The sequence below is a fragment of the Palaemon carinicauda genome, chromosome 1 (assembly GCF_036898095.1).
Source record: "Palaemon carinicauda isolate YSFRI2023 chromosome 1, ASM3689809v2, whole genome shotgun sequence".
In the NCBI taxonomy this organism is placed as follows: domain Eukaryota; kingdom Metazoa; phylum Arthropoda; class Malacostraca; order Decapoda; family Palaemonidae; genus Palaemon; species Palaemon carinicauda.
The window spans coordinates 303707470-303732033 of NC_090725.1; the positions used below are offsets into that span (position 1 = coordinate 303707470).

A 24564-nucleotide genomic window follows, 5' to 3' on the forward strand; every position below is an offset into this window, starting at 1 on the left:
TGTGTGGGTAAGACTGCAGCATAACACATTAGTACTAAGAAGTATAATTGAGTACATAGGTAGCACTGTTAGTGCTGAGTGTACATTTGCACCAGTTCATTAGCTAGAGTGATACTAGTCATGAGGATAATAGATAGATGCACACATAAGCAGTGTACCAGCAGTACTGGGCATATGCAATGAATGGAAGCCATTAAAATATATTTGTCTTTAAGGATGGTATTACACAAACACTCATGGACCACAACAGGATTGGTACACATGCTGAAAATTGGGCTGAAAGTCGGTTGTCCTATGCAAGGAAATTGTCTTGTTAACTGAGTAACATGGGACAATAACAGTCATGAACACTGTACAGTAATGAGGTCTTGTCTGTAACCCCCTTGATTTGGAGACCTATATCCTACCTAAGGAGAATGAAAAATACAATGGGACCCTTTCACTGTAACTCTAGCAGGATAAGTTTCTATAAAAACAAAATCGGCTTTAAATATTCAATAGCATCAATCACCTAGAATTTTAATCATTATGTTTCAATTAATTATTTTTCATAATTTACTTACAATATATCAAAAACAGTAATTCTACATGAAAAATATATTTCAATATCATCCAAAAACAAAACCTTTTTAGTTATTTCTATCACAGAGCAAACATTGAAAAATTAAAGATGATATACGATTAAAATCCCAACCTATTCAAAGAACTGAAAAGAAATAAAACTGATTTATAATCCTAACATACACCAAATATTGTACCATCCTAAAACAAAATACAAATAAAATAAAAAATACTACAGTACCTTCCATGACTGACATGAAGATCGCAGCAGCTACAACATACGAAATGCTCTATTTTGTTGTTAAGAACCATTCAATCGAACCCTGAAATTGATAATGAAATTTTCTTAATATGACATGGTATGTAAAAAGCATTCCTTATCCCATTTCTGTTTGAGCTCTTCCTTCATGGAAATAAAAACAACTAAAAATATATGAGAGACAGTGCTGTTGTGACGGCATTCGAAAAGGATGTGGAATTAGATAAGGGTTTCCTGTGGAGACACCGACATAATACTTGAAATTAGAGCTTCAAAAGAGAAGCGCATATTAGTAAATTTGTGTTTAAGAAATGATATTTTAATTATAAAATAAATTTTTGAATATACTTACCCGGTGAATATATAATAGCTGCAACTCTGTTGCTCGACAGACACATAAATAAAAAACTCGCGAGCGATCGCTATGCAGGTTGCGGGTGTGCCCACCAGCGCCAACTGTCGGCCAGATACCACTCTCGGATGTAAACAAAACCTTCAATTTCTTCTCATCACACTGCGTCTCTATTGGGGAGGAAGGGAGGGTCATTTAATTTATATATTCACCGGGTAAGTATATTCAAAAATTTATTTTATAATTAAAATATCATTTTTAAATATTTAACAGCCGGTGAATATATAATAGCTGATTCACACCCAAGGAGGTGGGTAGAGACCAGAGTTAATTATGTTTACAGCGTATAAGCTAAGAGTTTTTTCATTTTGGCAGTTATCAATATAACAAAACCAAAATAAATAGGTACCTGGTGAGGAAGTTGACTTAGACGATTACTCTGCCTTGTAAGTCTGTCTTCCTCACGGAGCCCAGCGATCCTCTTAGGATGCTGACAGACTCCCAGGAGCTGAAGTATCAAGGGCTGCAACCCATACAACAGGACCTCATCAAACCCCTAATCTGGGCGCTCTCAAGAAATGACTTTGACCACCCGCCAAATCAATCAGGATGCGAAAGGCTTCTTAGCCTTCCGAACAACCCATAAAACAATATTAAAAACATTTCAAGAGACAGATTAAAAGGATATTGGAATTAGGGAAGTGTAGTGGTAGAACCCTCACCCACTACTGCACTCGCTGCAACGAATGGACCCAGTGTGTAGCAGTCCTCGTAAAGAGTCTGGACATCTTTTAAGTAAAATGACGCGAACACTGACTTGTTTCTCCAAGAAGTCGCGTCCATAATACTTTGCAGAGATTTATTTTGCTTGAAGGCCACGGAGGTTGCTATATCTCTAACTTCGTGCGTCTTAACCTTAAGCAAACATCGGTCTTTCTCATTCAAGTGAGAATGAGCTTCTCGTATTAAAAAAATCTGATAAAATATGACAAAGAATTCTTTGACATAGGCAATGAAGGTTTCTTAACTGAGCACCATAATGCCTCAGATTTCCCTCGTAATGACTTAGTACGAGCTAAATCGAACTTAAGAGCTCTAACAGGACATAATACTCTTTCCAGTTTGTTGCCTACGATCTCTGATAAGCAAGGAATATCAAAAGATTTAGGCCAAGGACGAGAAGGCAGTTCATTTTTGGCCAGGAAACCAAGTTGAAGTGAACAAGTGGCTTTTTTTCTGTAGAAAAGCCGATGTTCTTACTGAAGGCATGGATCTCACTGACCCTTTTAGCCGAAGCCAAGCACACTAGGAAAAGTGTCTTGAGGGTGAGATCCTTCAGGGAGGCTGAATGTAATGGCTCAAACCTGTCTGACATGAGGAACCTTAGGACCACGTCTAAGTTCCATCCAGGAGTTGCCAAACGACGTTCCTTAAAGGTCTCGAAAGACTTAAGGAGATCTTGGAGATCTTTATTGTTGGAAAGATCTAAGCCTCTATGTCGAAAGACCGAAGCCAACATGCTCCTGTAGCCCTTAATCGTGGGAGCTGAAAGGGAGCGAACCTTTCTCAGATGTAAAAGAAAATCTGCGATTTGGGCTACAGAGGTACTGGACGAGGACACAGATGCTGACTTGCACCAGTCTCGAAAGACTTCCCACTTCGACTGGTATACTCTAATGGTAGAAGCTCTCCTAGCTCTTGCAATCGCACTGACTGCCTCCTTCGAAAAACCACTAGCTCTTGAGAGTCTTTCGATAGTGTGAAGGAAGTCAGACGAAGAGCGGGGAGGCTTTGATGGACATTCTTTACGTGGGGCTGACGTAACAGATCTACCCTTAGAGGAAGACTTCTTGGAAAGTCTACCAGCCATTGAAGTACCTCGGTGAACCACTCTCTCGCGGGCCAGAGGGTAGCAACCAACGTCAACCTTGTCCCTCCGTAAGAGGCGAACTTCTGCAGTACCTTGTTGACTATCTTGAATGGTGGGAATGCATATAAGTCCATAAAAGACCAATCCAGTAGAAACGCGTCTATGTAGATTGCTTCTGTATCTAGGACTGGAGAGCAAAAGATTGGTAACCTTTTGGTCAACGAGGAGGCAAAGAGGTCTATGGTTGGTTGACCCCAAGTAGCCCAAAGACTCTTGCCCACGTCCTTGTGGAGGGTCCATTCCGTGGGTATCACCTGACCCCTCCGACTGAGACAGTCTGCCAAGACGTTCAAGTCCCCCTGGATGAATCTCGTCAATAGGGAGATGCCTCGAATTCTAGACCATAAGAGAAGGTCCCTTGCGATCTCGAGCAGCGTGAAGGAGTGTGTGCCTCCTTGCTTGGAGATGTACGCCAAAGTTGTGGTGTTGTCTGAGTTGACCTCTACCACTTAGTTTCGAAGACGCTTCCTAATATCATCAAGGCCAAGTGGACTGCTAATAGCTCCTTGCCGTTGATGTGCATGCTCTTCTGACTTGAGGTCCACAGACCAGCGCATTCCCGACCGTCCAGGGTCGCACCCAACCCAAACCCGACGCGTCTTAGGACAACACGTGGTTTGGGTTCTTGACTGCTAGGGATAGTCCCTCTCTCAGACTGATATTGCTGTCCCACCATTTCAGGCATGCCTTTATTGGTTCGGAGACTGGGAATGATACCGTCTCTAATGTCTTGTCCTAGTTCCAGTGAGAGGCTAGATGGAACCGGAGAGGCAGAAGGGGTAGTCTCCCTAGTGAGACAAACTGCTCCAGGGATGAGAGAGTCCCTACGAGACTGTTCCAACTCCTGACTGAATAAACGTTTTCTTTTCAGCATTAGTTGGACTTCGAGCAGGGCTTGACTGCGAATCTCCATCCCCAAAAATAGAATAATCTGGGATGGGATCAGTTGGGACTTTTAGGTTGACCACAAGTCCCAACTCCCTGGCCAGACTCAACGTCCAATGTAGATCCTGCAGACAGAGAAGGCTGGACGATGCTCTGAGAAGCCAGTCGTCCAAGTACAGGGAGGCTCGGATCCCCGATAGCTCGAAACTGGTACCCCACATTCCTGTAAACAAACCTCAGAAACGGTTGGGAATCCGGGTGTATAGGAATGTGGAAGTATGCCTCCTGAAGGTCGAGAGAGACCATCCAGTCGCCTTCCATAAATGCTGTCAAGACAGCCTGGAAGAATTCATCGTGAAGTTTGTCTTGACAATGAACACATTGAGCGCACTTGCCTCTTACGTACTCCTGCAGTGAACATGGCTGCCAAATCATGGAGCCATCCCTGAGGGACTTGTTCCTGCAGAGAACGTGGCTGTCAGATCATTGGAGCCATCCCTGAAAGCCTTGTTTATGCATGACATAATTGTACAGCAAAACTTCAAAGGCTCGAAAACAGCTGTGAAGTTGACCTGTAAAATCTTGGAGCGTCTCATGGCCAGGCGCCAGGGAGAGTCTATGAGGTTTGAGAAGTCTATCTGGGCAGAGGCAGGAACTCCCAAGCCAAGAACTTCTCTCGTGTCATATCAGACTCTCGCTCTATAAGCCAGTGTAAAAGAAGGGAAAGCAAAGGCTGTATCCCCCAAACTCCTCCTGGTGATAAACCAGTCGCCTAGCAAACGTAAAGCTCTCTAGGAGAGCGAGAGAGCACTAGCTTATAAAACAACGGCTTCGAAGTAGCTAGGCCTAGTGTAAGCTCTGACGTTTAGGCGAACGAGGAGCAGCAGTTACAAAAAGATCCGGACAAAGATCCTTAAAAATCAGCATGATTTATTTAAAGTCCATAGAGGGCTAAGCAGCTTTAGGCTCCTCTCCGTCTGACAGAGTCCTCAAGGGAATATCAGTAGGAGGGGGAACAGCAACTTCCTCATCTGAAGGAACCTTGTCCGATAATAGCTGAGTCTCAAGCAAGGGAGAGACCTACCGTGGTGGAAATGCTTTACAAGCAGAGTCCACACGCACTGGTGCATTAGTAGCGGACCAGGACGCAACGTCATGTAACTGCTTGACAGTCTGTGAACTGTCAACAACAACAGGTGCGAGAGACCAGGACGCAACGTCATGTAACTGCTTGACAGTCTGTGAACTGTCAACAACAACAGGTGCGTGAGGACGCACAGCGTCCACTCGAGACTGCTTTGACCGCCTAGACTGAGCAGTCAAAACAACTCTAGAATGCGGAGGTTGACGCTCAGCGTCAAAACAAGTCAACTCCGATTGTTAGTGAACGTCCTGAACGTCAACAGGAGCATCAGCAAGTGGCCTAACGTCCAAATGTGGCTGAAAATTCACACGAGACCGCATCGAGTGTGGTTCTAAACAACCTGACTGACGTGACTTAGCTACGCCAACGTCAACAGGACGCACAAAGGAACGTTAGGGTGGCTGAAAGCCAGGATCTCGATGAGATAAACGGCTAGGCTCAACGGACTTATCGGCAGAATAGTCTTCCATAAGGGAGGCAAGCTTATTCTGCATGTCCTGCCGTACAACCCATTTAGGATCAACGGAAATGGTTGCGGTAAGAGACGAGGGTAACATCTGTGACCGCAAAACCTTGCCAACAAAAAGACTCTCGGAGTCTGTGTTACGCTTTTGTTAGGCGGCGAGCAGTCTTCCGATGACTGCATAGGGTCAGAGCTGTCCTAATGGCTACAACCAGGACGCTGGACCTGTCCTGAAAGGACTGACTTTCGCTTAAGGGCCTCGAAACCTTGTTTCAGGTTTCTTATGCGAAAAGCCTTCGGATGACGAGGAGAAAATCGTCTCTCTCGCCTTATGGTAGGGGTGATCTTGGTAAGATACACCCGATACCATAGAGGGAACATCTGTACGCTGATCAAGGCCTCTCGAACCCATAAGTCGTACGACATTACTTCTCCCCTGGGCTTGGGAGCTTGCAAGAGGTCCCGGACTAGGCGAACGACAGGCACGAACAGACGAACCCTCGGTCGCAACACTGATAACACTTTGCGCAATATCACTTTATCACTACGATTTTCTGTTTTGCACTTATTTCACTGAAATCGAAACTTTTACTGATTTCTACCTGAAGCACGCAATTCTACCCTCATCAAAAGGTAGTAATTGCGAAATCAGTCGTATAATGCAAGCACATTAATACCAGCAAAAAACAGTAAACATATTTTAAGATAAAAAATTCAGTGGCTGGGGAAGAGACTAAACACTAGTTCATTCAAAACTACGTTTTCAATCTCTCACCGTACATTGCCTGGGGACGAGAATAAAAAACTAAAAACGTTTTATCCTTTCTCCCCGTACAGAGACTAGGGACGAGAGTAACTCGAGAACAACGTTACCCGCTTGAACGGAACGTTTTCTCTCCTCTCTCCCTCCGTCTCTATCTTTCTCTCTCTCTCTCTCTCTTGATTTCGCACCTAAGAGAAGAGCCCACTTACGTTTCGTCAAAAAAAACATGTTATTTGACCAAAGGAAAAAACTGAAAGGTTATTCAATTAAAATGTTCCTTTAAAAAAGAATTTAAAACTTTGAAAGAAGAATGAACAAAACGTCAGAATCGATTTACTCTTTCTGCAAAGTGAAACCGTGATACTCTCTCTCTCTCTATCGTAACGATAGAGCGCAAACTGCGTAGCATAAATAAACTAAACGTTAGTTCATCTTTGAAACAGTACGAAGACTATTCAAAGAAAATCTTTCATAAAATATCTATTAAAAAATATTCATTTAAAAAGTTTTAAATCATTAGCTCTTTAAAAGCTATTTACGATTGAAAGGGCTCAACGTTGTTTAACTTCGGTTTCCAAGTTAGGACCGCCTACTCTCAGGAAAGGTCGCATATAAACAAATCATTAAAATTTATTTTTATGTTTATTATAAATGGAAAGTTAATCGAAGAGGCCCAATAAAGGCAGTGAGATATAAAATATATAGAGGAAAATCTATAATTAATTTATAACATGATAAGATAATTGCTAAAAGCCTAAACACACTTCCGTCTAAGGGAAGGGTCGGCCATTTAAAAGTCAAAGAAAGTCCATGCTCTCTTTGTCATCAAAAATTAAATCTATCCAAAAACGAGTTCAAGGATTTATTTGAAGAAAAACACCTGTACTGCGAAAGCTCAAACCAAATTAAAGTACTTCACCAAATATGATGGGAAGAACTCCAGGTTCAACAGCGAGTAAAAGTACGTCTTGTCGACACGTCGACAGAGAAGAAATTGAAGGTTTTGTTTACATCCGAGAGTGGTATCTGGCCGACAGTTGGCGCTGGTGGGCACACCCGCAACCTGCATAGCGATCGCTCGCGAGTTTTTTATGTATGTGTCTGTCGAGCAACAGAGTTGCAGCTATTATATATTTACCGGCTAAGTTAAATATTTAAAAAGTAATTTTAATATCATATCTACAATTTTAGAAATCAGATTTTATCTAAAGATTTGTACAATCATGTATTTGAACATGTGGGAATATATTTTTATTAAAACCCCTAACAAATTTATACTAAAAAAAGGGGGAAATTTATATGAAAAGAATAAAAATATCAAAAGTTTTAAATTTCTATTTTTCCTAAATATAAAAACCTGAGTCCATTAATTAGGAGATCAATTCCATTGCAGCTGGAACTCTGCATTAAAATTTATGAGGCAATGGCAGTAACAGGTAGTTACTGGCCAGTGGTGAGGAAGCCCCAGCCCCTTGCCGGTACACTGAACATTCACTTTGATGGCATCAAGGACTTTCAGGGAAGGCAATGCAGGAAGGTAACACATCACTGGGGTTCTTCAAAAGAGCTGACAGGGGATCTGATATGTGCAACCATTGGCTCTTAAGTGCCCATTGTAAAGAGCAAAGAAACAGCCTCCCGAAGGACACTAGTATCTCTAGGGAGGAAAGATGGCCCAGGAGCTTCTGCTATGAGTGAGTTGGAAGAAAATCCAACTCCAGACAAGGAGCTGCAACCTGCCTGAACCTCTTGGTTCTGTCAAGAGATGGATACACTCTGGCTTGGGCCAAGTCTATAAAGTATCCATGCCCAAGTACTGTATGTGGTGTTGAGGGACTAGGCTCGACTTCTCCAAGTTTAGCAGGAAACTTAGCTCTAGACAAAAATCGAACTAGATGTTCCAGTGACAAATGAGTTGTACCAGTCATAAAGGCACCTAAAGTCTTATTACCAAAGCGTGTGCCCATAAAGAAACCAGAAAGATGTTGCTTAAGAAACCTGGAGACCTGTCAAGATTTCCTCTATAGCATTCTCCTTGAGCATTTGAAACATCTCTTCCTCTAGGAAGAGGTCTTTCTAAGATACCTTCATATAAAAGAACGGGATCATCGGAGTTCAAGTTAGTGGAGGGCAACAGCTTGTGAATGTGACACAATACCCTGAGCAAAGTACTTCTATTGACCAAAGATCCGCCCAAATGAACTACCGCTTTAGCCAACAACTTTGCAGGCATGTCTTCCCTGAGGGGAACCTCTGCCCATTCAGTTAGAGGAATATCCTTTGCGACAAAACGGATCTGTTGTATCCTGTCTTTTAAAGGAGGAATTATTCTCGGGCTCAGGTAGCAGCCTACGTTGTGGTACTGGTTTGAGAGATGGTCTAGGGGCTTAGTGAGGACTTGGAAAACAAAGCAGCAGCCCTCCTTATAAAAGAAGACAGTCTGGTTTTCTCAAACTTTTCCACCACTGCTTTTACTTTCAAGGGGGAAAAACATAGAGTGGTCTATAATGTTGGAGTTTCTTAGGTAATGATCATCCCTCTGTGTCATTAGTTTCGTACAGTACATTTGGGAAGTACTGCATCTCTCCTCTTAAAAATGCAAGGACCCATATGTAAGCTGTCTGGTGAAGAACAAACTTCAGGCCTTTTGCCCCTGAACATACTAATTACTCATAATGCTTTTTTAATTTCAGCATTACTAAGGTCCTCTGAACTGGCAAAATCATATGGCATGTACTCTGTACAACACCTTCGGGAAAGTTGAGAACTTAGCAGTTTACCAAGCTCGTGTATTATTATTATTATCAAATGCTATGCTACAACCCTAGTTGGAAAAGCAGGATGCTATAAGCCCAGGGGCTCCAACAGGGAAAATAGCCCAGTGAGGAAAGGAAATAAAGAAAAATAAAATATTTTAAGAATAGTAACAACATTAAAACGAATATTTCCTATATAAACTTTAAAAACTATAACAAAACAAGAGGAAGAGAAACTAGATACAACAGTGTGCCCGAGTGTACCCTCAAGCAAGAGAACTCTAACCCAAGTGGAATACCATGGTACGGAGGCTATGGCACTACCCAAGACTAGAGAACAATGGTTTGATTTTGGAGTGTCCTTCTCCTAGAAGAGCTGCTTACCTTAGCTGAAGTGTCTCTTCTACCCTTACCAAGAGGAAAGTAGCCACTGAAATTAGAGTGCAGTAGTTAACCCCTTGAGAGAAGAAAAATAGTTTAGTAATCTCAGTGTTGTCAGGTGTATGAGGACAGAGGAGAATCTGTAAAGAATAGGCCAGACTATTCGGTGATTGTGTAGGCAAAAGGAAAGAACCGTAACCAGAGAGAAGGGTCCTATGTAGTGCTGTCTGGCCAGTTAAAGGACCCCATAACTCTCAAGCGGTAGTATCTCAACGGGCGGTTGGTGCCCTGGCCAACCTACTACCTAGGAATTAATCAAGCTCATAATTTTCAAAAAATGAGAGGGCTCTCCAGGACCTGATGCTGGGATCCATATGGGGGGAACCCAGCAGGTATCCACTATCATCTCTGTAATTTGCTTGGGATAATCCTTGATCGTGATAGTAGTTGGATCGGGACCTGTAGTATTCTGACTTATCAAAGAAGTATTTGGCTCTTATTACGGGTTATGATGGCCGATGAAGTAACGTCCCTGACTGATGAAAGCCAGACTGGGGTTCGAGTCCCGCTCAAACTTGTTAGTTTCTTTGGTCACTGCAACCTCACCATCCTTGTAAGCTAATGATGGGGGGTTTGGGGTAGCCTATGGGTCTATCTGCTGGGTTATCAGCAGCCATTGCCTGGCCCTCCTTGGTACTAGTTTGAGTGGAGAGGGGGCTTGGGCGCTGATCATCTGTGTATATGGTCAGTCTCTAAGGCATTGTCCTGCTCGGTAGGACAATGTTACTGTTCCTTGCCTCTGCCTTTTATGAGCGTCCTTAAAACCTTTAAAGGTCGTGAATTCTTCACTCTGCTTAAATATCTTTACTGTCTCATCTGGAGCCTGAAGAACTAGATGAAGCAACAGACCCAGAATGAGGAGGGTTCCGATCAAAATGAGTGCGAGACTTATGGGCATTTGTGGGATAAGGGAGAGAGGGTTTCCTTTCCTTCTCTGAATTAGAAGCCTGTGGGGAAGAAAAGGAATGATCGGGTGTATCCCACAGAGAACATCTATATTTCTTCGCCGAATAATATGGCAGGGAGTCTGACCTCCGTCTTTCATGCAGAGGACTGTCTCAAAAGTCCATGATTGGTGTGACACAAGCAAATGGCAGATATAGCTCCGAAGCCCGTTTCCTCTCAAAACTCTGTGTTTGTCTAGGATTGGGTTTAAAATCACCCATAGCTACTTTAACTGATCTATGGACAAGCATAGCAAAAGCTAACTTAGTATTTCCATTTCTAGATGGACCTGAAAGGTTATAGGTTAATCTCGTAGAGGAATATAAACTCGTTCCAGTTACGTCAATATGAGTTATTGTTACTCGCGATATGGTGGCCTCATGTCTTGCTTGCAAGTGGTGCATTCAACTGGTGTGTTTACTTCATTATGAGTGACAAAGGCTGTGTGCGCGTTCAGCGACCGGGCGTTCCCTGACTATTGCATACAAAAAGCACACTTGCTTGTACTGTACCTAAAATCAAACGTGGGTCATGTTTGTGAGCTTGTGGGTGTTGAGATAACATTACAGTCGCACTATGATGATATGACCAGGTCTGTAATTCCTGGTGAGGTCTACCTGAAATATTTAAAAAATAAAAGTGGTCTTCCATGGAAAGAAGCTAGGTGCCCTCTTCTGAGGGGAAGACTTACGTTTAGGATCTCTAGGAGTTGAAGGAAGGTCAGAATAATCATGAGTGAGAATAGAAAAATAGTAAGCTCCTTCTAACAAAGTCGCTTCTGTACCTGATGAAGTAGAATGATCTGTTACCTGTCTGTGAGGTGTTTGCATAGGTGTACATTTAGGTGATACTTTTAAAATTCTCATCAGGGAGCATTCTTGGATCATGGAGGAAAAAACTCCTGGATATGTAGAATCTGAAACAAAAATATGATCTAAGTTAATCACATTCGTGGGGGCGAGATGGAGACCTGTTAAGGTTAACATAAGCAGGCAAGACCAACGTAATTTCAACGTCTCTCGCTCTAGCTGTAAATGAGCTGAAGACAAAGGATATACATCACTTTATAAGATCTCGGGTTCAATAATCATAATAAGCAATAACACAACAAAATCATGCACAAAATGGTTGTCTATTTTGATCATCGGATTTTCGGGAAACTCCGTTAAGAATGTATCTGAAAGAGGAAGGTCGGGATTTGGGAAGAAAGGCTTCTGCTTCTTGTTCTCAATGGAGAAAGAAGATAAGGGGAGCAATCCCTCTTAGCCTTCTTCTTTCAACAACTATTGTACAGTATTTCTCCCATTGAGAGTGCAGCCAATCTCAGGAAAATTCACAACAAGAGGTAAAGGAGCATTGCTTACCATGATACCCAGGCCACAAAAGATTGGGATCTACCTCCATTCAGGTCATGATGGTGCCACAATGACTACCTCCAAGACCACGGCAGATTCTCACATTCACTGGAGAAACACTCATAATCACAAATGCACTAAAAGTAAAGAAAAAGCACAAAGCGAAGCATACCATGGCCAGCAATTGAAGCAGCATCTGACTGGAATGGCGACCGAGAGTAAAGTGATGCAAGTCATGCTGATCTAGCTGCTCTTACCCAAGTGCGGGTGGGACGTTAACAACAATACAACATTACCAGAATCACACAATTTCCTTAATTCTGGTCGTAGCCAAACGAAAACGTAGTAAACCCTTTTTAAATGACGATGGTATGTATTTCACATAGGAACAAACACAATTATATTAATCAACTGGTAGATATATATTAGATCCAAAACTCCAATCCCTTTAAGAAAATTAAAACCAAATAAAATGTGGTCCTAGAATTTTGACAATTGTTATCTTTCTTATCTGCTAAACCTGGACATTCAATCATGAAATTTCTAACATTAAAAGGCATCAAAAAATCTTCAAAAAAAGAATGACATACTTTACTTATCAGAGACCTGATATTTAGCCTAGCGGTTGATAATCGGGGAGGAAAGAAGCAAAAAGTTCCTTCAGCATCAACAAGGAAATTGCCTCGGAAAGTATTAGAGGAGTCTTTTTATGCTTCTTCTTTCCAAACTTTACCCACTGCTGTTAAGACCAAGATATACACACTGTCCCATAGGGGAGCCTAAGAACAGCCATACCCCTATAAAAAGCATAAAGTACACGAGGATCTTCAGTCAGCTTTGACTTCTACCTTCCGTGTCTTATCTTTTCCAGGGCACTACTTGTTATCCACGTCAACGACCGATTCCAGCTCGCACCGAAGTAATCTCCCATATACGGTATCACGTATGAACTCATATCACGAACATACTGACGTAAAAGAAAAAGATTCGACAGGGAGCAGTAGGGGCACACCCTCCTGCAGAGTGGCTAAATAGATGGGAAAAATCCCTCACCTATAATTGTTATTATCTAACTACCTTGTTAACGATGTAACTGGCCAAAGTATCTCCTACATTAAATTGCAAAGGGTCTGCTTTTGCACTGGAACAAATGATAAATATAAACTCCTGAAAATCATCAGGTAAAATATTTCAACATACATCAGCATTGCAAACCACTTACATATTAAAAGAGAATATGTTCCAAAAACTTTGGAAGGATCTTCAAACAAAATGTTTCACCAGTGTAAAGATAATGCTTGCGGAAAGCTTCAAGAGATAAATATGTTTTTGATTTTCTTCAATATGAGAGTAGACATAATTTCCTACTGCCAAAGTGTAAGCAAAGCATTGTGAATAAATCCTGTTTACAGTTCAACATACTGTAAACCTATTCTTGTTATGCAGATACAGCACAACTGTTACATGCAAACAACAAAAATACATTGTACTGTATAGCAAATTACAAATTGGTCAATAAAGGTTTACTCATTTCAATCATTACTGGTTAAGTTTTTAGACATGACTCTTACCTTGTTCCCAAGAGGTATTGGCGGCAACGTTATTTCCGTAGCGATCAATCTTTACGATGACATTAAACTTCTAACATCAAACGCTCCGGTCAAAGCCTTCTCTTCAGGGATTTAAATCACTTTTCACAGCCCATTGTTTCAAAAGTTCTTCAGAGATTTTCATGTTTGCCATTATTCAGACTTTCTAGAGGCTGAGAATACAAATACACAAACAAAATCTCTCATTCATAATCATCACAGATAACTTATTAATTATTTCGTAATTTTTTTTCTTTTATCATAAAGTTCTCAGCACTCTAGCTGCTTGTAGCAAGATGAGCGTCTTTTCCATCTTAAAAAACCTCATTAGGTAGAGCATTCTTTACATATTTTAGCTTTTCCAGCAGGGAATGTATTTCAAGAACTACCTCTTTTTGTTCATTAAACAACTTTCTCAATCTGAAAAAAATTATTATTATAATTAGTGCTAGGTTAAGCTACAACCCTAGTTGGAAAAGTAGGATGCTATACGCCCAAGGGCTCCAACAGGGGAAGATAGCCCAGTGAGGAGAGAAAATAAGGAAATAAATAAACTACAAGAGAAGTAATGAACAATCAAAATATTTTAAGAATAGTAACAACATTGAAATAGATATACAGTAGTATAAATTAGCACATTTACAAATTATAAAAACCGCCTGAGAAAACAATGTAGGCTATATAGTACAACATCACATTTTATAAGTAATTTGTATTTTCCTAACTTTTGATAGGAGCATGATTTCAACTAAACTGAAAATCAGTGGTTAAAACAAATCCAAGAGCTATTTCAAATGTGTGACGTAGTTGGGGGAGGAGCTAATATTAATAAGGGCGGAACTGGTGGGTGGCAGTAAGACCCACCCACCTGACACCCCACTGAATAGCTCCACCCCCTTTTTTATAAGCTGCTCCTCCAACTACATCACACATTTGAAATAGCTCTTGGGTTAGGTTAGGGAGGGAGCCATAGGTTAGGTTCGGTGGGGAGGGAGCCATAGGTTAGGTTGGGTGGGGAGGGAGCCATAGGTTAGGTTGGGTGGGGAGGGAGCCATAGGTTAGGTTGGGTAGGGAGGGAGCCATAGGTTAGGCTCAGTGGGAAGGGAGCCATAGGTTAGGTTAGGTGGGGAGGGAGCCATAGGTTAGGTTAGGTGGGGAGCCATAGGTTAGGTTAGGTGGGGAACCTTAGGTTAAATGGAGAATCTTAGGTTAGGTGGTACTTGTGTTTGTTTCCCTTTTGACATGCAGATTTTCAGTCATAACCTCTTGGATCTTAACAATGATTTACAGAATACACTTTAATTTCTATCAAATCTGGAATTTGGTGTAAGAAATGAACGAGTACAGACTATTCTGGTACAGGTTTTTTTTTATACACTATGATTAATAGGGGATGGGACATAGTAACTTACACATCGATCAAATAAAATGTGAAGACCAGTTCATTTGCTATTTTCATTATTTACTATCGAGATCAATTGTGGATTACTATGCATGCAATTTTTGTCACCTGTTCTGTTTTTTATATGACAATCATTATGTGGTTTTTTTGTTTAAGAGCTTCCAAATATTTTATGCCCAAGTACTCGGATATTGTTTTACAAAAGCCTTTTTTTCCCCATCGCTTCGGTTCCAGCATGACTACCGTCGCAGGAAGATGTCTTCTACGGAAATTTATTCTATTTCGAAATTTTGTGTAATTCTATCCACTTTGGTCAATAATTACGTTTAAAACACACTCTATTCAGTATATAGCTATTGTTGTTGATGTTTAAGTAAAAGATATACCAGAAATAATGAGCCACGATTGGCGTCCGCAGCTCATCCATGTACCGCTTACCAGAGGCGCAATGAGAAATGCTTATTTGCAAGTGAAGCGAGGCCCGGCAGAGCAAAGACCATTTAAAGCACATGATCAGAATCATAAGAAATTATACTTTACGCCACTTACACGAATCATATAATTTTCCAACTGGTTATCTAGTATATATTATGCCTTTTTGAAGATTGCGATGGTATGTGTGTAGATTGTTGGGTCACCCAGTCTGCTGCTCGCATAGAAAACGAGAATACTTCCTATCCGTGTCCGTTGTCACCCATATTTTATAGTATCTACATGTATGTTGGTTAACGAACTAACGCTAATTAGTCACTTACTGGTCTTCGCTCCGCCGTGGCTTGTAATTAAACATTACATCACTAATTCTCTGTTCCGGGAGGAGGTACGTGTTGCGCTACGCACGTTAGCCGAGTGGACGAGTATTTTATCATATAAAAAATCGTTGACCCAGTCACCTACAAACTACCTATTACAATTTCTACAATTCACTTGTTTTTAGTTGGTTGGTTTTAGATTGCCCTGCCTTGCATTGGCGTGAAGGAGGTAGGTTATATATATGAAAGAGTTATGGTTATATTAGGATGATGATGGGATGTATAGGAAAGGATGAAAGCACCATAACGACCGCGGCAGGAGTACGAAGTTCAGACAAGGCGCTGCAAGGCAGACATCAACAAAACCCGGTTCGACCTTGGTCCTGAAGTCATTTTAACCCACTCCCATCGCAACCCGAAAAAGAAATTGTTTTTAGTGTTACCAACCCCACATCATGATTTCCCCCTGGGATCCCCAATATTAGTTGCTGTGTACTTTAAGGGCTGATCCTAAAGGGAACTCTACTCTCTCCAGGACCTACAAAATCACTATCATATATATTCTTTCGTATTTAACATATCATACTGATTGGCGTTTATTATCAAATTCACAATATCAAAAAACAGATTAAGTCTTCAGTGTCTTCTTGAACAATATTTTCCTTAAACAATTCTCGGAGCCTTTGTAGTGTGACGGCCAGATCCCGTAGAAAACGGGAATATGCTGAACTGTGGCCGTCGTTCTAAAAACGATTTTGGCGGAAGAAGCTAACTTAAAAAACCCACCTAACCTATGCTAAAAGCCGTATACTTACCCAGGGGGGCTTCGCCCCCCCGGAACCCCCCCTTACACAACAGTTTCCTTACCTACGAGTACGACGGGAGAAGCTAACTTAAAAAACCCACCTAACCTATGCTAAAAGCCGTATACTTACCCAGGGGGGCTTCGCCCCCCCGGAACCCCCCCTTACACAAGTTTCCTTACCTACGAGTACGACGGGAGAAGCCAACTTAAAAAACCCACCTAACCTATGCTAAAAGCCGTGTCCTTACCCAGGGGGGCTGCGCCCCCACGGGACGCCCCCCCTTACACAACATATTTAAGATCCGTTGACCATTTCCAAACGTGTTTATTCTATACAAGATAACAGTCGGAGCGATAATAAGCAAATTAGGACGCTTGGCCGTAGCGCTGCAAACTACCCCAATTCTCTAACTTGAATATTGTTTTTATGTTTGAATATTTATAAATACGCTATTTATGACATATTTAGTATTCATGATACGTATTTTATACTAATCTCTTCAATTCCAATTCATAACCTTTGAAATATCTTGAATTCATTATGCTGTTCCAGGAAAGGCTAAGAAAACTCAAAACAGGTGGTTTTCCTTCAATATTTGTAATCAGAATTGAATAAAACGCAAAGTAGGAAAAATATACGTTTCATGAAATAAATATCTACCCAAACTTTAAGGTAGTTACGAATTAATAGTCTATCATGTGCCCTGATTTCATGAAATGACATTTATGTAGTTATTTATCAGGTTTATAAATTAGATCTATAGTAAATGCAATACAGTTCCAATAAATAAACAAAAAAATTCCACTGCATTTTTTAAGGCTAAAAAAGGCAATCTTCCACTATGTGCACCTTCTGATTTACGACACTTTCCCCCACTTAAGTCATTATTATAAGTAAATATATCGACACTGATTATCACTAAACCAAGATATTATTCCTTTCGACATCGAAAGTTGATAAATTATACCATAAAAATGACAAAATTGAACTGCTAATGCCAAGTCCAAGTATATCGTTAACTATTGTAAGCAAACTGATCTTCTTCCTCTCGTCTACATAGGAATTCTAGACAACTGAACTACTTTACTTCATTTTGTTTTCTTTCATTAATTTTGAATTTATTATTATTATTATTATTATTATTATTATTATTATTATTATTATTATTATTATTATTATTATTATTATTATTATTATTATTATTATTATTATTATTATTATTATTTGCTAAACTAATTCTAGACAACTGAACTACTTTACTTCATTTTGTTTTCTTCATCAATTTTGAATTTATTATTATTATTATTATTATTATTATTATTATTATTATTATTATTATTATTATTATTATTATTATTATTATTATTATTATTATTATTACTTGCTAAACTACAACCCCAGTTGGAAGAACATGATGCTATAAGCCCAGGGGCTCAAACGGAAAATAGCCAAGTGAAGAAAGGAAACAAGGACAAATAAAATATTTTAAGAGAAGTAACAACATTAATATAAATATTTCCTATATAAATTATAAAAACTTTAACCAAACAAGAGGAAGACAAATGAGATAGAATTGTGTGCTCGAGTGTACCCTCAAGCAAGTGAACTCTAACCCAAGACAGTGGAAAACCATGGTACAGAAGCTATGGCACTATTCTAATAGTTAGTAAAATAACTCCCTTTTGTATGGTTGGTTTTTATGTTGCTTAATGTCGTGATTTTCACTTCGACAGATAATAACGTTCTTGGCCCGATGTTAAGGGCCGATAGCAAGACCTTGAAGAGGTAAGACTCCCAAAACCTTCCAGGAATCAACAAAATACAGCTACACTTTAACAATTTTATTACAAAAATAATTATTTAATGCGAGGGAAATACATAATCAAACATTTACTCAACATACTAAAGAAACACGTGACTAAATAACCTCATGCGTTGCTAAAAAAAACTATGTCCACACCGGACTCAAATTAAGTAAAATTAATTAATATTTTAATAAGTTGCCTCGGTAAACGGCATACCAAGGCTTTCTCACGTAATTTAAAGGATAGCACTGATCCCCAATCACAAGGATCAACTAAATATACATGGATACAAATCTTACAAAACACTTGAAAAACCTATAGGGAAACCGACCTGGGTACTATAGGGGGGAGAGAGAGAGTACAATTAATAAGAATTACTTCAGCTGAGGACCTTGGACGAAAGAGACCGAGCTGAGCTCCGCAGCCCTGACGACAACTTTGTTTCCCGCGTTTCTCTGAATCTAAATTTCTACATAGGATATTTTCGTCATGGTACAATAAAATGACATTGTAAGGACAGTGAGACAAGCGTCACCAAGATCAACTGATACTTTATTCGTTGTTGTTGTTGGGGTATTAAAGCCAACACTTGTTGTTGGCACGGGCCTTTCCCTTGGTTGGCCCGTAGGTTAAATACGAATGTGCACGGGAGTATATTACAAGGTGCGGACGGAAAGGTAGGATGGTGCTGGCGCCAAATCAGATTGAATTGCCCGCCAAAATATATGTGTTTTCTTACACTTACAAATATACGAATTATGAGTTAACAGAAACATGTAATGAAATGATACATATGTCAAAATGTAGCTCTGATAGAGCGGAATATATATACATGGGAAACCACGGTGTGGCGAAAGGAGAATTCAAATAAATAAATAGTTTGTCGATTTTCTGGACGACGAAGGGAGCGGTGTCCTTACAACATTAAATTCCTGAATCATAAATTACAAATGCTCAATTTCTTTAACCTCCGCTCCTTCCGTACCAGGCGGTTGCTCTCTAGGTTCTAAAACAGTTCTCGTATTAAACCATAGTCATTCGACTCAACGCCCGCGAGTTCTCCCAACCTTCCCTCCAATTTAACGTAACGTTGGTGGAGTTAAATGGCGGGATTTTCGAGGGATCAGTTCGAAAATTCCCGACATCCTCCACACCCCAAAATAAAGGAGCGATAAAACGTCGGTCAATTGGGCAAGGCTGGACTCGGGGGGGGGGAGTAACTACTCCAAGACTCTGTTAGGCTCGCTGCGTAGTGCTCCGCAACGGCTCGAACAGAGTATACACAATGTACAACATACAGCAATGTTACCCCGGGGCAATAAACTCTTACAGGTGTACACAAAATAATAATCCAAATGTACCTATACAACAGCTCAAATTAGGCAATGGGCCTAAGACAATCAAAAAGTTGCAAAAATAGCAATTGAAATGTACTCGTGAATAATACATATAAGGAGTCAAATGGAAAGGCAATTAGGCAATGGGCCTAAGACAAATCAGCTTGTCATTCGTGTATGAAAACAGCAGAAAATAGCAGTAGAAATGTACACATACATAATACAGACAATTCAGATGGCAAAGCAAATAGGCAATGGGCCTAAGACAAATAAAAAAACAGCAATAGAAATGCATACATAACAATTCAAATGTAAAGGCAATTAGGCAATGGGCCTAAGACAATCAGAAAATAGTAAAAAATAGCAATGGAAATGTATACATAACAGTTCAAATGGCGAGGCATTTAGGCAATGGGCTTAAGACAAATCAGAAAATAGCAATTGAAATGTATTCACACAATACATAAGTCAATCTGCCTTTACTCACATTAATCGATATACTTTTATAGCGCTGCTACATACAGGCTATTACTTGATGGAGTACAAGAGGGAGGGGCCTGGTTCTGTACAACGCTCGGTCTGTAAGTACGAGAGACCATCCCGTCCCCGTTCTCCACACCCTACGCACTTCCAACTTCCGTAGATTCATGCACACCTTACAATCTGTTTCTCCACCTTCCCTACCTACCAGATAGGACACTCCCCTTTTTCACTTACTGTTTGCAGCTACACCTTATATATCGTCACTTCTCAGCAGACTGTCCATCAGTTCTCGCTGCTTCGCGGCAGCCCTTCTCAATGGGCGTGCGGAACGTCCTTGTGCGTTCGTCTGCTTTGATTCTGTTTCATTTTCACTTCTCTCACTAACTGCATAGTTCTCACCTTCATCGTCGTTGTCGACCGTTCCTGTGGCTGGTTGTTGAGTTGTCGTAGCTGGTGCCATTTCCTGGTTATCCCCAGACGTCTCCACGATCCCTGGCATTCCTGCTGTCGAACTGTACGCGCCTTCTTCTCCGTCATCGCCGTCGTCGTCTTCTCCTCCATCATCATCCTCAGAGGGGGCTATTTCTAGGGGAACCAGGTGGCTGACAGCTCGCAGTGACTCGACATCCTCGAACAACACTTTGGCCGAACGCACGACTCCGTCGTCGTCCGGATACGTCTCCACGACACGTCCAAGAGGCCACGTAGCTCTTTTTTTATTCTCTTGTTTAACTAGCACGATGTCTCCAGGGTGCAGCTTGGAGGGTTCCCCAGACCGACAGTCGTGCCGGGCTCTCAAGGCACTCAAGTATTCTCTTCTCCACCGCTCTCTGAAGGCCTTCAAGGAAACTGTCAGTCTTAGGTAGCGATCACGTAGCCTCCGAGAGGTGAAGGTCGCGTTGAGGTGGTCGTCTGGCAAGATCGGTGCCATGAGGTGGACTTGGTGTCCTCTTAACAAATGGGAGGAGGTGAGGACTTCATCCTCGCGCTCGTCGCCGCTGTACATAAGCGGCCGATTATTCACCACTGCTTCTGCTTCTTTCACGAGGGTTAGTACGTGGGCGTCCAGCAGGTACTTCTTTCCGAGGGCTATCTGGAGGGTCCGTTTCGTTACCCCTATCAAATGCTCGAAGAACCCACCTTTCCAAGGTGCACGGGGCGTCTGAAATCGCCACTTTATGCCAGTTTTCCTCAAGAACTGCTGGACTTCATCTTCTTCGTAGAGTCCCTGAAGGAGGTGGCTGGCAGTTTTGAAAGTCTGATGGTTATCTGACATGATGAGCTGCGGGGCACTAAACCGTCTTAGTGCTAACACGAATTCTTCCGCTTCCAGGGAGGGACAAAAATCAAGGTACACGGCTCTGCTAGCCATGCATGTTACGATTAGTATGTAGCCCGGCCGCGTCTCGGTCTGTATGGCTGCTGTGTGGTCCACTCCGACTGCTGTGAAGGGTCTTGTGAGAGTGATCCTTTCCTTCGGTAGGGGGGGCGGTAGTGGCTGTCTCATGAGAGGTTGGAAGGCCTGGATACAATCGGGACATTGTCGCACGGTTCGCTTCGCAATGGAACGTAGACCCGCCACCCAACATTTCTGCCGAAAGATACCCATTAGTGTATTCACCCCACAATGCAAATGTAACCGATGTAAATAATTTAAATACATCCTGACTAAATGCCCTTTGGCTGGCAAGAGAATTAACTGATCAGTTTCTTCTACTTGGGACACTCGTCCCCTAGTGCAAATAAGACTATCTATTAAGACTAGATTCAATTGTCTGACAAAATTAGCAACTTCACGAGGGGGTCTGACTCCACCCTCTAAGTAAGCATAAACTGTAGGCAAATAATGTTTCTGCTCTAATTGGACAACAATACTGAACGGATGCCGTTCTATCTTTGCAAACCTTTTGATTACTTCAACAACTCTCAACAAGAATTGGAAATCTACTTCCCTTTGCAGAATTTCCCATATCTCGCCTGGAGGGGAAGGATTCATTTCCTCTCTTAATTCCTGCACCGCCGTGACTGTTGTTTTTTCCTGGGTTGGATCTTCTTCCTTGTCAGGAACAGGCTTTCCCGTGGTCCTGAGGAATTCTGGACCGTTCCTCCACAGGGAGTTATCTAGCAGTTGTTGCGTCGTTGCACCTCTGGACAGGATATCAGCAGGGTTCTGTTTACTGGGGACATGCATCAAACTCAATTGACAAACCTGCTGAAGAAAAACAATCTCCGCCACTCGGTTAGATATAAAAACATTCTTGTGGTCCTTGGCCTCGGGAGATGCTACCCATGCCAACGTGACCTTACTGTCCGTCCATAGGACTACCTCTCGAGGTTCTATCAGCTCCTTGAGGGTCTTAGCTAATCTGCTGCCTAGCAACAATGCTAGTAGTTCTAGCTTTGGAATTGTCAATTTGTTCATTCCCTTCGGAGTGATCCTCATCTTACTGGTGATTATGTTTACCTGATTGCAGTCGTCCCTGGTATATGCTACTGCTTAATTGCCCGGCTGGTGAGGCTTGGCTTAAGTGCCTGGCTTCGTGCTACTTGGATTGAACGCTTGGCTTAATTGCCCGGCTGGTGAGGCTTGACTTAAGTGCCTGGCTTCGTGCTGCTTGGATTGAACGCTTGGCTTAATTGCCCGGCTGATGAGGCTTGGCTTAAATGTCTGGCCTCATGCTGCTCCGATTAATTGCTTGTTTTAATTGCCTGGGTTAATCATATGGCTTAAGGGTAATCTGGAATCTTAAAAACATAAACAATGAGGTAGTGGTGAGGAGGGTCGTGGGAACCATGCTGGCTTTTATTTTTTTTTCAAAAATGGAAGTTGGCAGAACCCGCCTGATGAGCCCTTTGGTAAGAGTGAAACCCTAATGTATATATATATATATATATATATATATATATATATATATATGTGTGTGTGTGTGTGTGTGTGTGTGTGTGTGAAAAGTCTCAGCGGTGTCCAGAACTCAATGACAGTTTCTCCTCGGACAGATCTTCATGCAGATAGTTTTCAGGATAACAGCAGAAATACATTTGCTTTTCTCCATTTATTGTTTCGTGTCGACGCGTGTTTCAGATCACTTCGCGACCCTTCTTCAGGACTACATTGAATTTTGGGATTACACTTTAATGTAAGGGATATGGTGGTGTAAATGTTGTTTCAAATTTTCACCACCATATCCTTTATATTAGATTATAGTTCCAAAACTCAATACTGTATAGTCCTGAAGAAGGGTCACGAAGTGATCCGAAACACGCGTAAACACCAAACAATAAATGGAGAAAAGCAAATGTATTTCTGCTGTTATCCTGAAAACTATCTGCATGAAGATCTGTCCGAGGAGAAACTGTCTGTCTTCGATTTCTGGACCCCGCTGAGACGTTGTCTATTCATTATAAACGCTGAGTAACATGCCTAAATAACACACACACATACTGTACATATATATATATATATATATATATATATATATATATATATATATATATATGTATATATATATATATATATATATATATATATATATATATATGTATATATATATATATATATGTATATATATATATATATATATATATATATATATATATATACATGTATATATATATATATATATATATATATATATATATATATATATATATATACATATATATATATATATATATATATATATATATATATACATATATATATATATATATATATATATATATATATATATATATATGTATATATATATATATATGTATATATACATACATATATATATATATATATATATATATATATATATATATATATATATATATGTGTGTGTGTGTGTGTGTGTGTGTATCTATACATGTACATATTTGTGTATGTAAATATCTACCACAATGGCATTTAATACCGAATTCTACCTTTGGGAATGTATATCCCATGGAAATTCATTCATAATAAATGCTTCTGGCTGAGAAAGGATTCGAACCTATGCCATGAGCCGAATCAATGCCTGCAGAGACGACTTTACTAATCGTATAGTCGTCCTTGCAGGCACTGATTTGGCTCAGGGCATAGGTTCGAATCCTTGCTCAGCCAGAAGCATTTATCATGAATGAATTTTCATGGGATATACTGTATTACTATGTAGGGAAGAGAGAGAGAGAGAGAGAGAGAGAGAGAGAGAGAGAGAGAGAGAGAGAGAGAGAGAGAGAGAGAGAGTCATTGTGTGTCTTCATAAACAATCAGTTAATTATTACCGATCTTACAAAAAAAAGCTACGAGAGGTTTTAATGAAATTTAAAATAAGAATAAGTTAAATTAATATCAAAATTAATACTTTAATTTTCTCCAAAGTAACATTTCTAAGTGACGAGAAATCTTCATAGATTTAAATTCCTAAACGTAAAAAGATTCTTTGACAATTTTCTTATATTGGGAAAAAATATTTTGGAATTCGACGAGCGTCTTTATTGAAGCTATAACATTTCTGCCACTAGAGAGAGAGAGAGAGAGAGAGAGAGAGAGAGAGAGAGAGAGAGAGAGAG

General features: G+C 40.6%; 1 protein-coding gene across 3 annotated transcripts in view; it reads right to left on the reverse strand.

The window, feature by feature from the left end:
* Positions 1–17445, reverse strand: part of LOC137658478 (phosphatidylinositol 4,5-bisphosphate 3-kinase catalytic subunit delta isoform-like) — a 106760-nt gene extending 89315 nt beyond the window's left edge. For all 3 annotated transcript variants that reach the window (XM_068393241.1, XM_068393224.1, XM_068393232.1), the window contains exons 1-3: positions 17371–17445; positions 13426–13863; positions 803–884 (exon numbers count right to left, since the gene is read on the reverse strand). In XM_068393241.1, the coding sequence (XP_068249342.1) occupies positions 803–818 (16 nt within the window). In that variant the 5' untranslated portion in view covers positions 819–884; positions 13426–13863; positions 17371–17445. The remainder of the gene's footprint in view (positions 1–802; positions 885–13425; positions 13864–17370) is intronic.
* Between the last annotated feature and the right edge of the window lie 7119 nt (positions 17446–24564).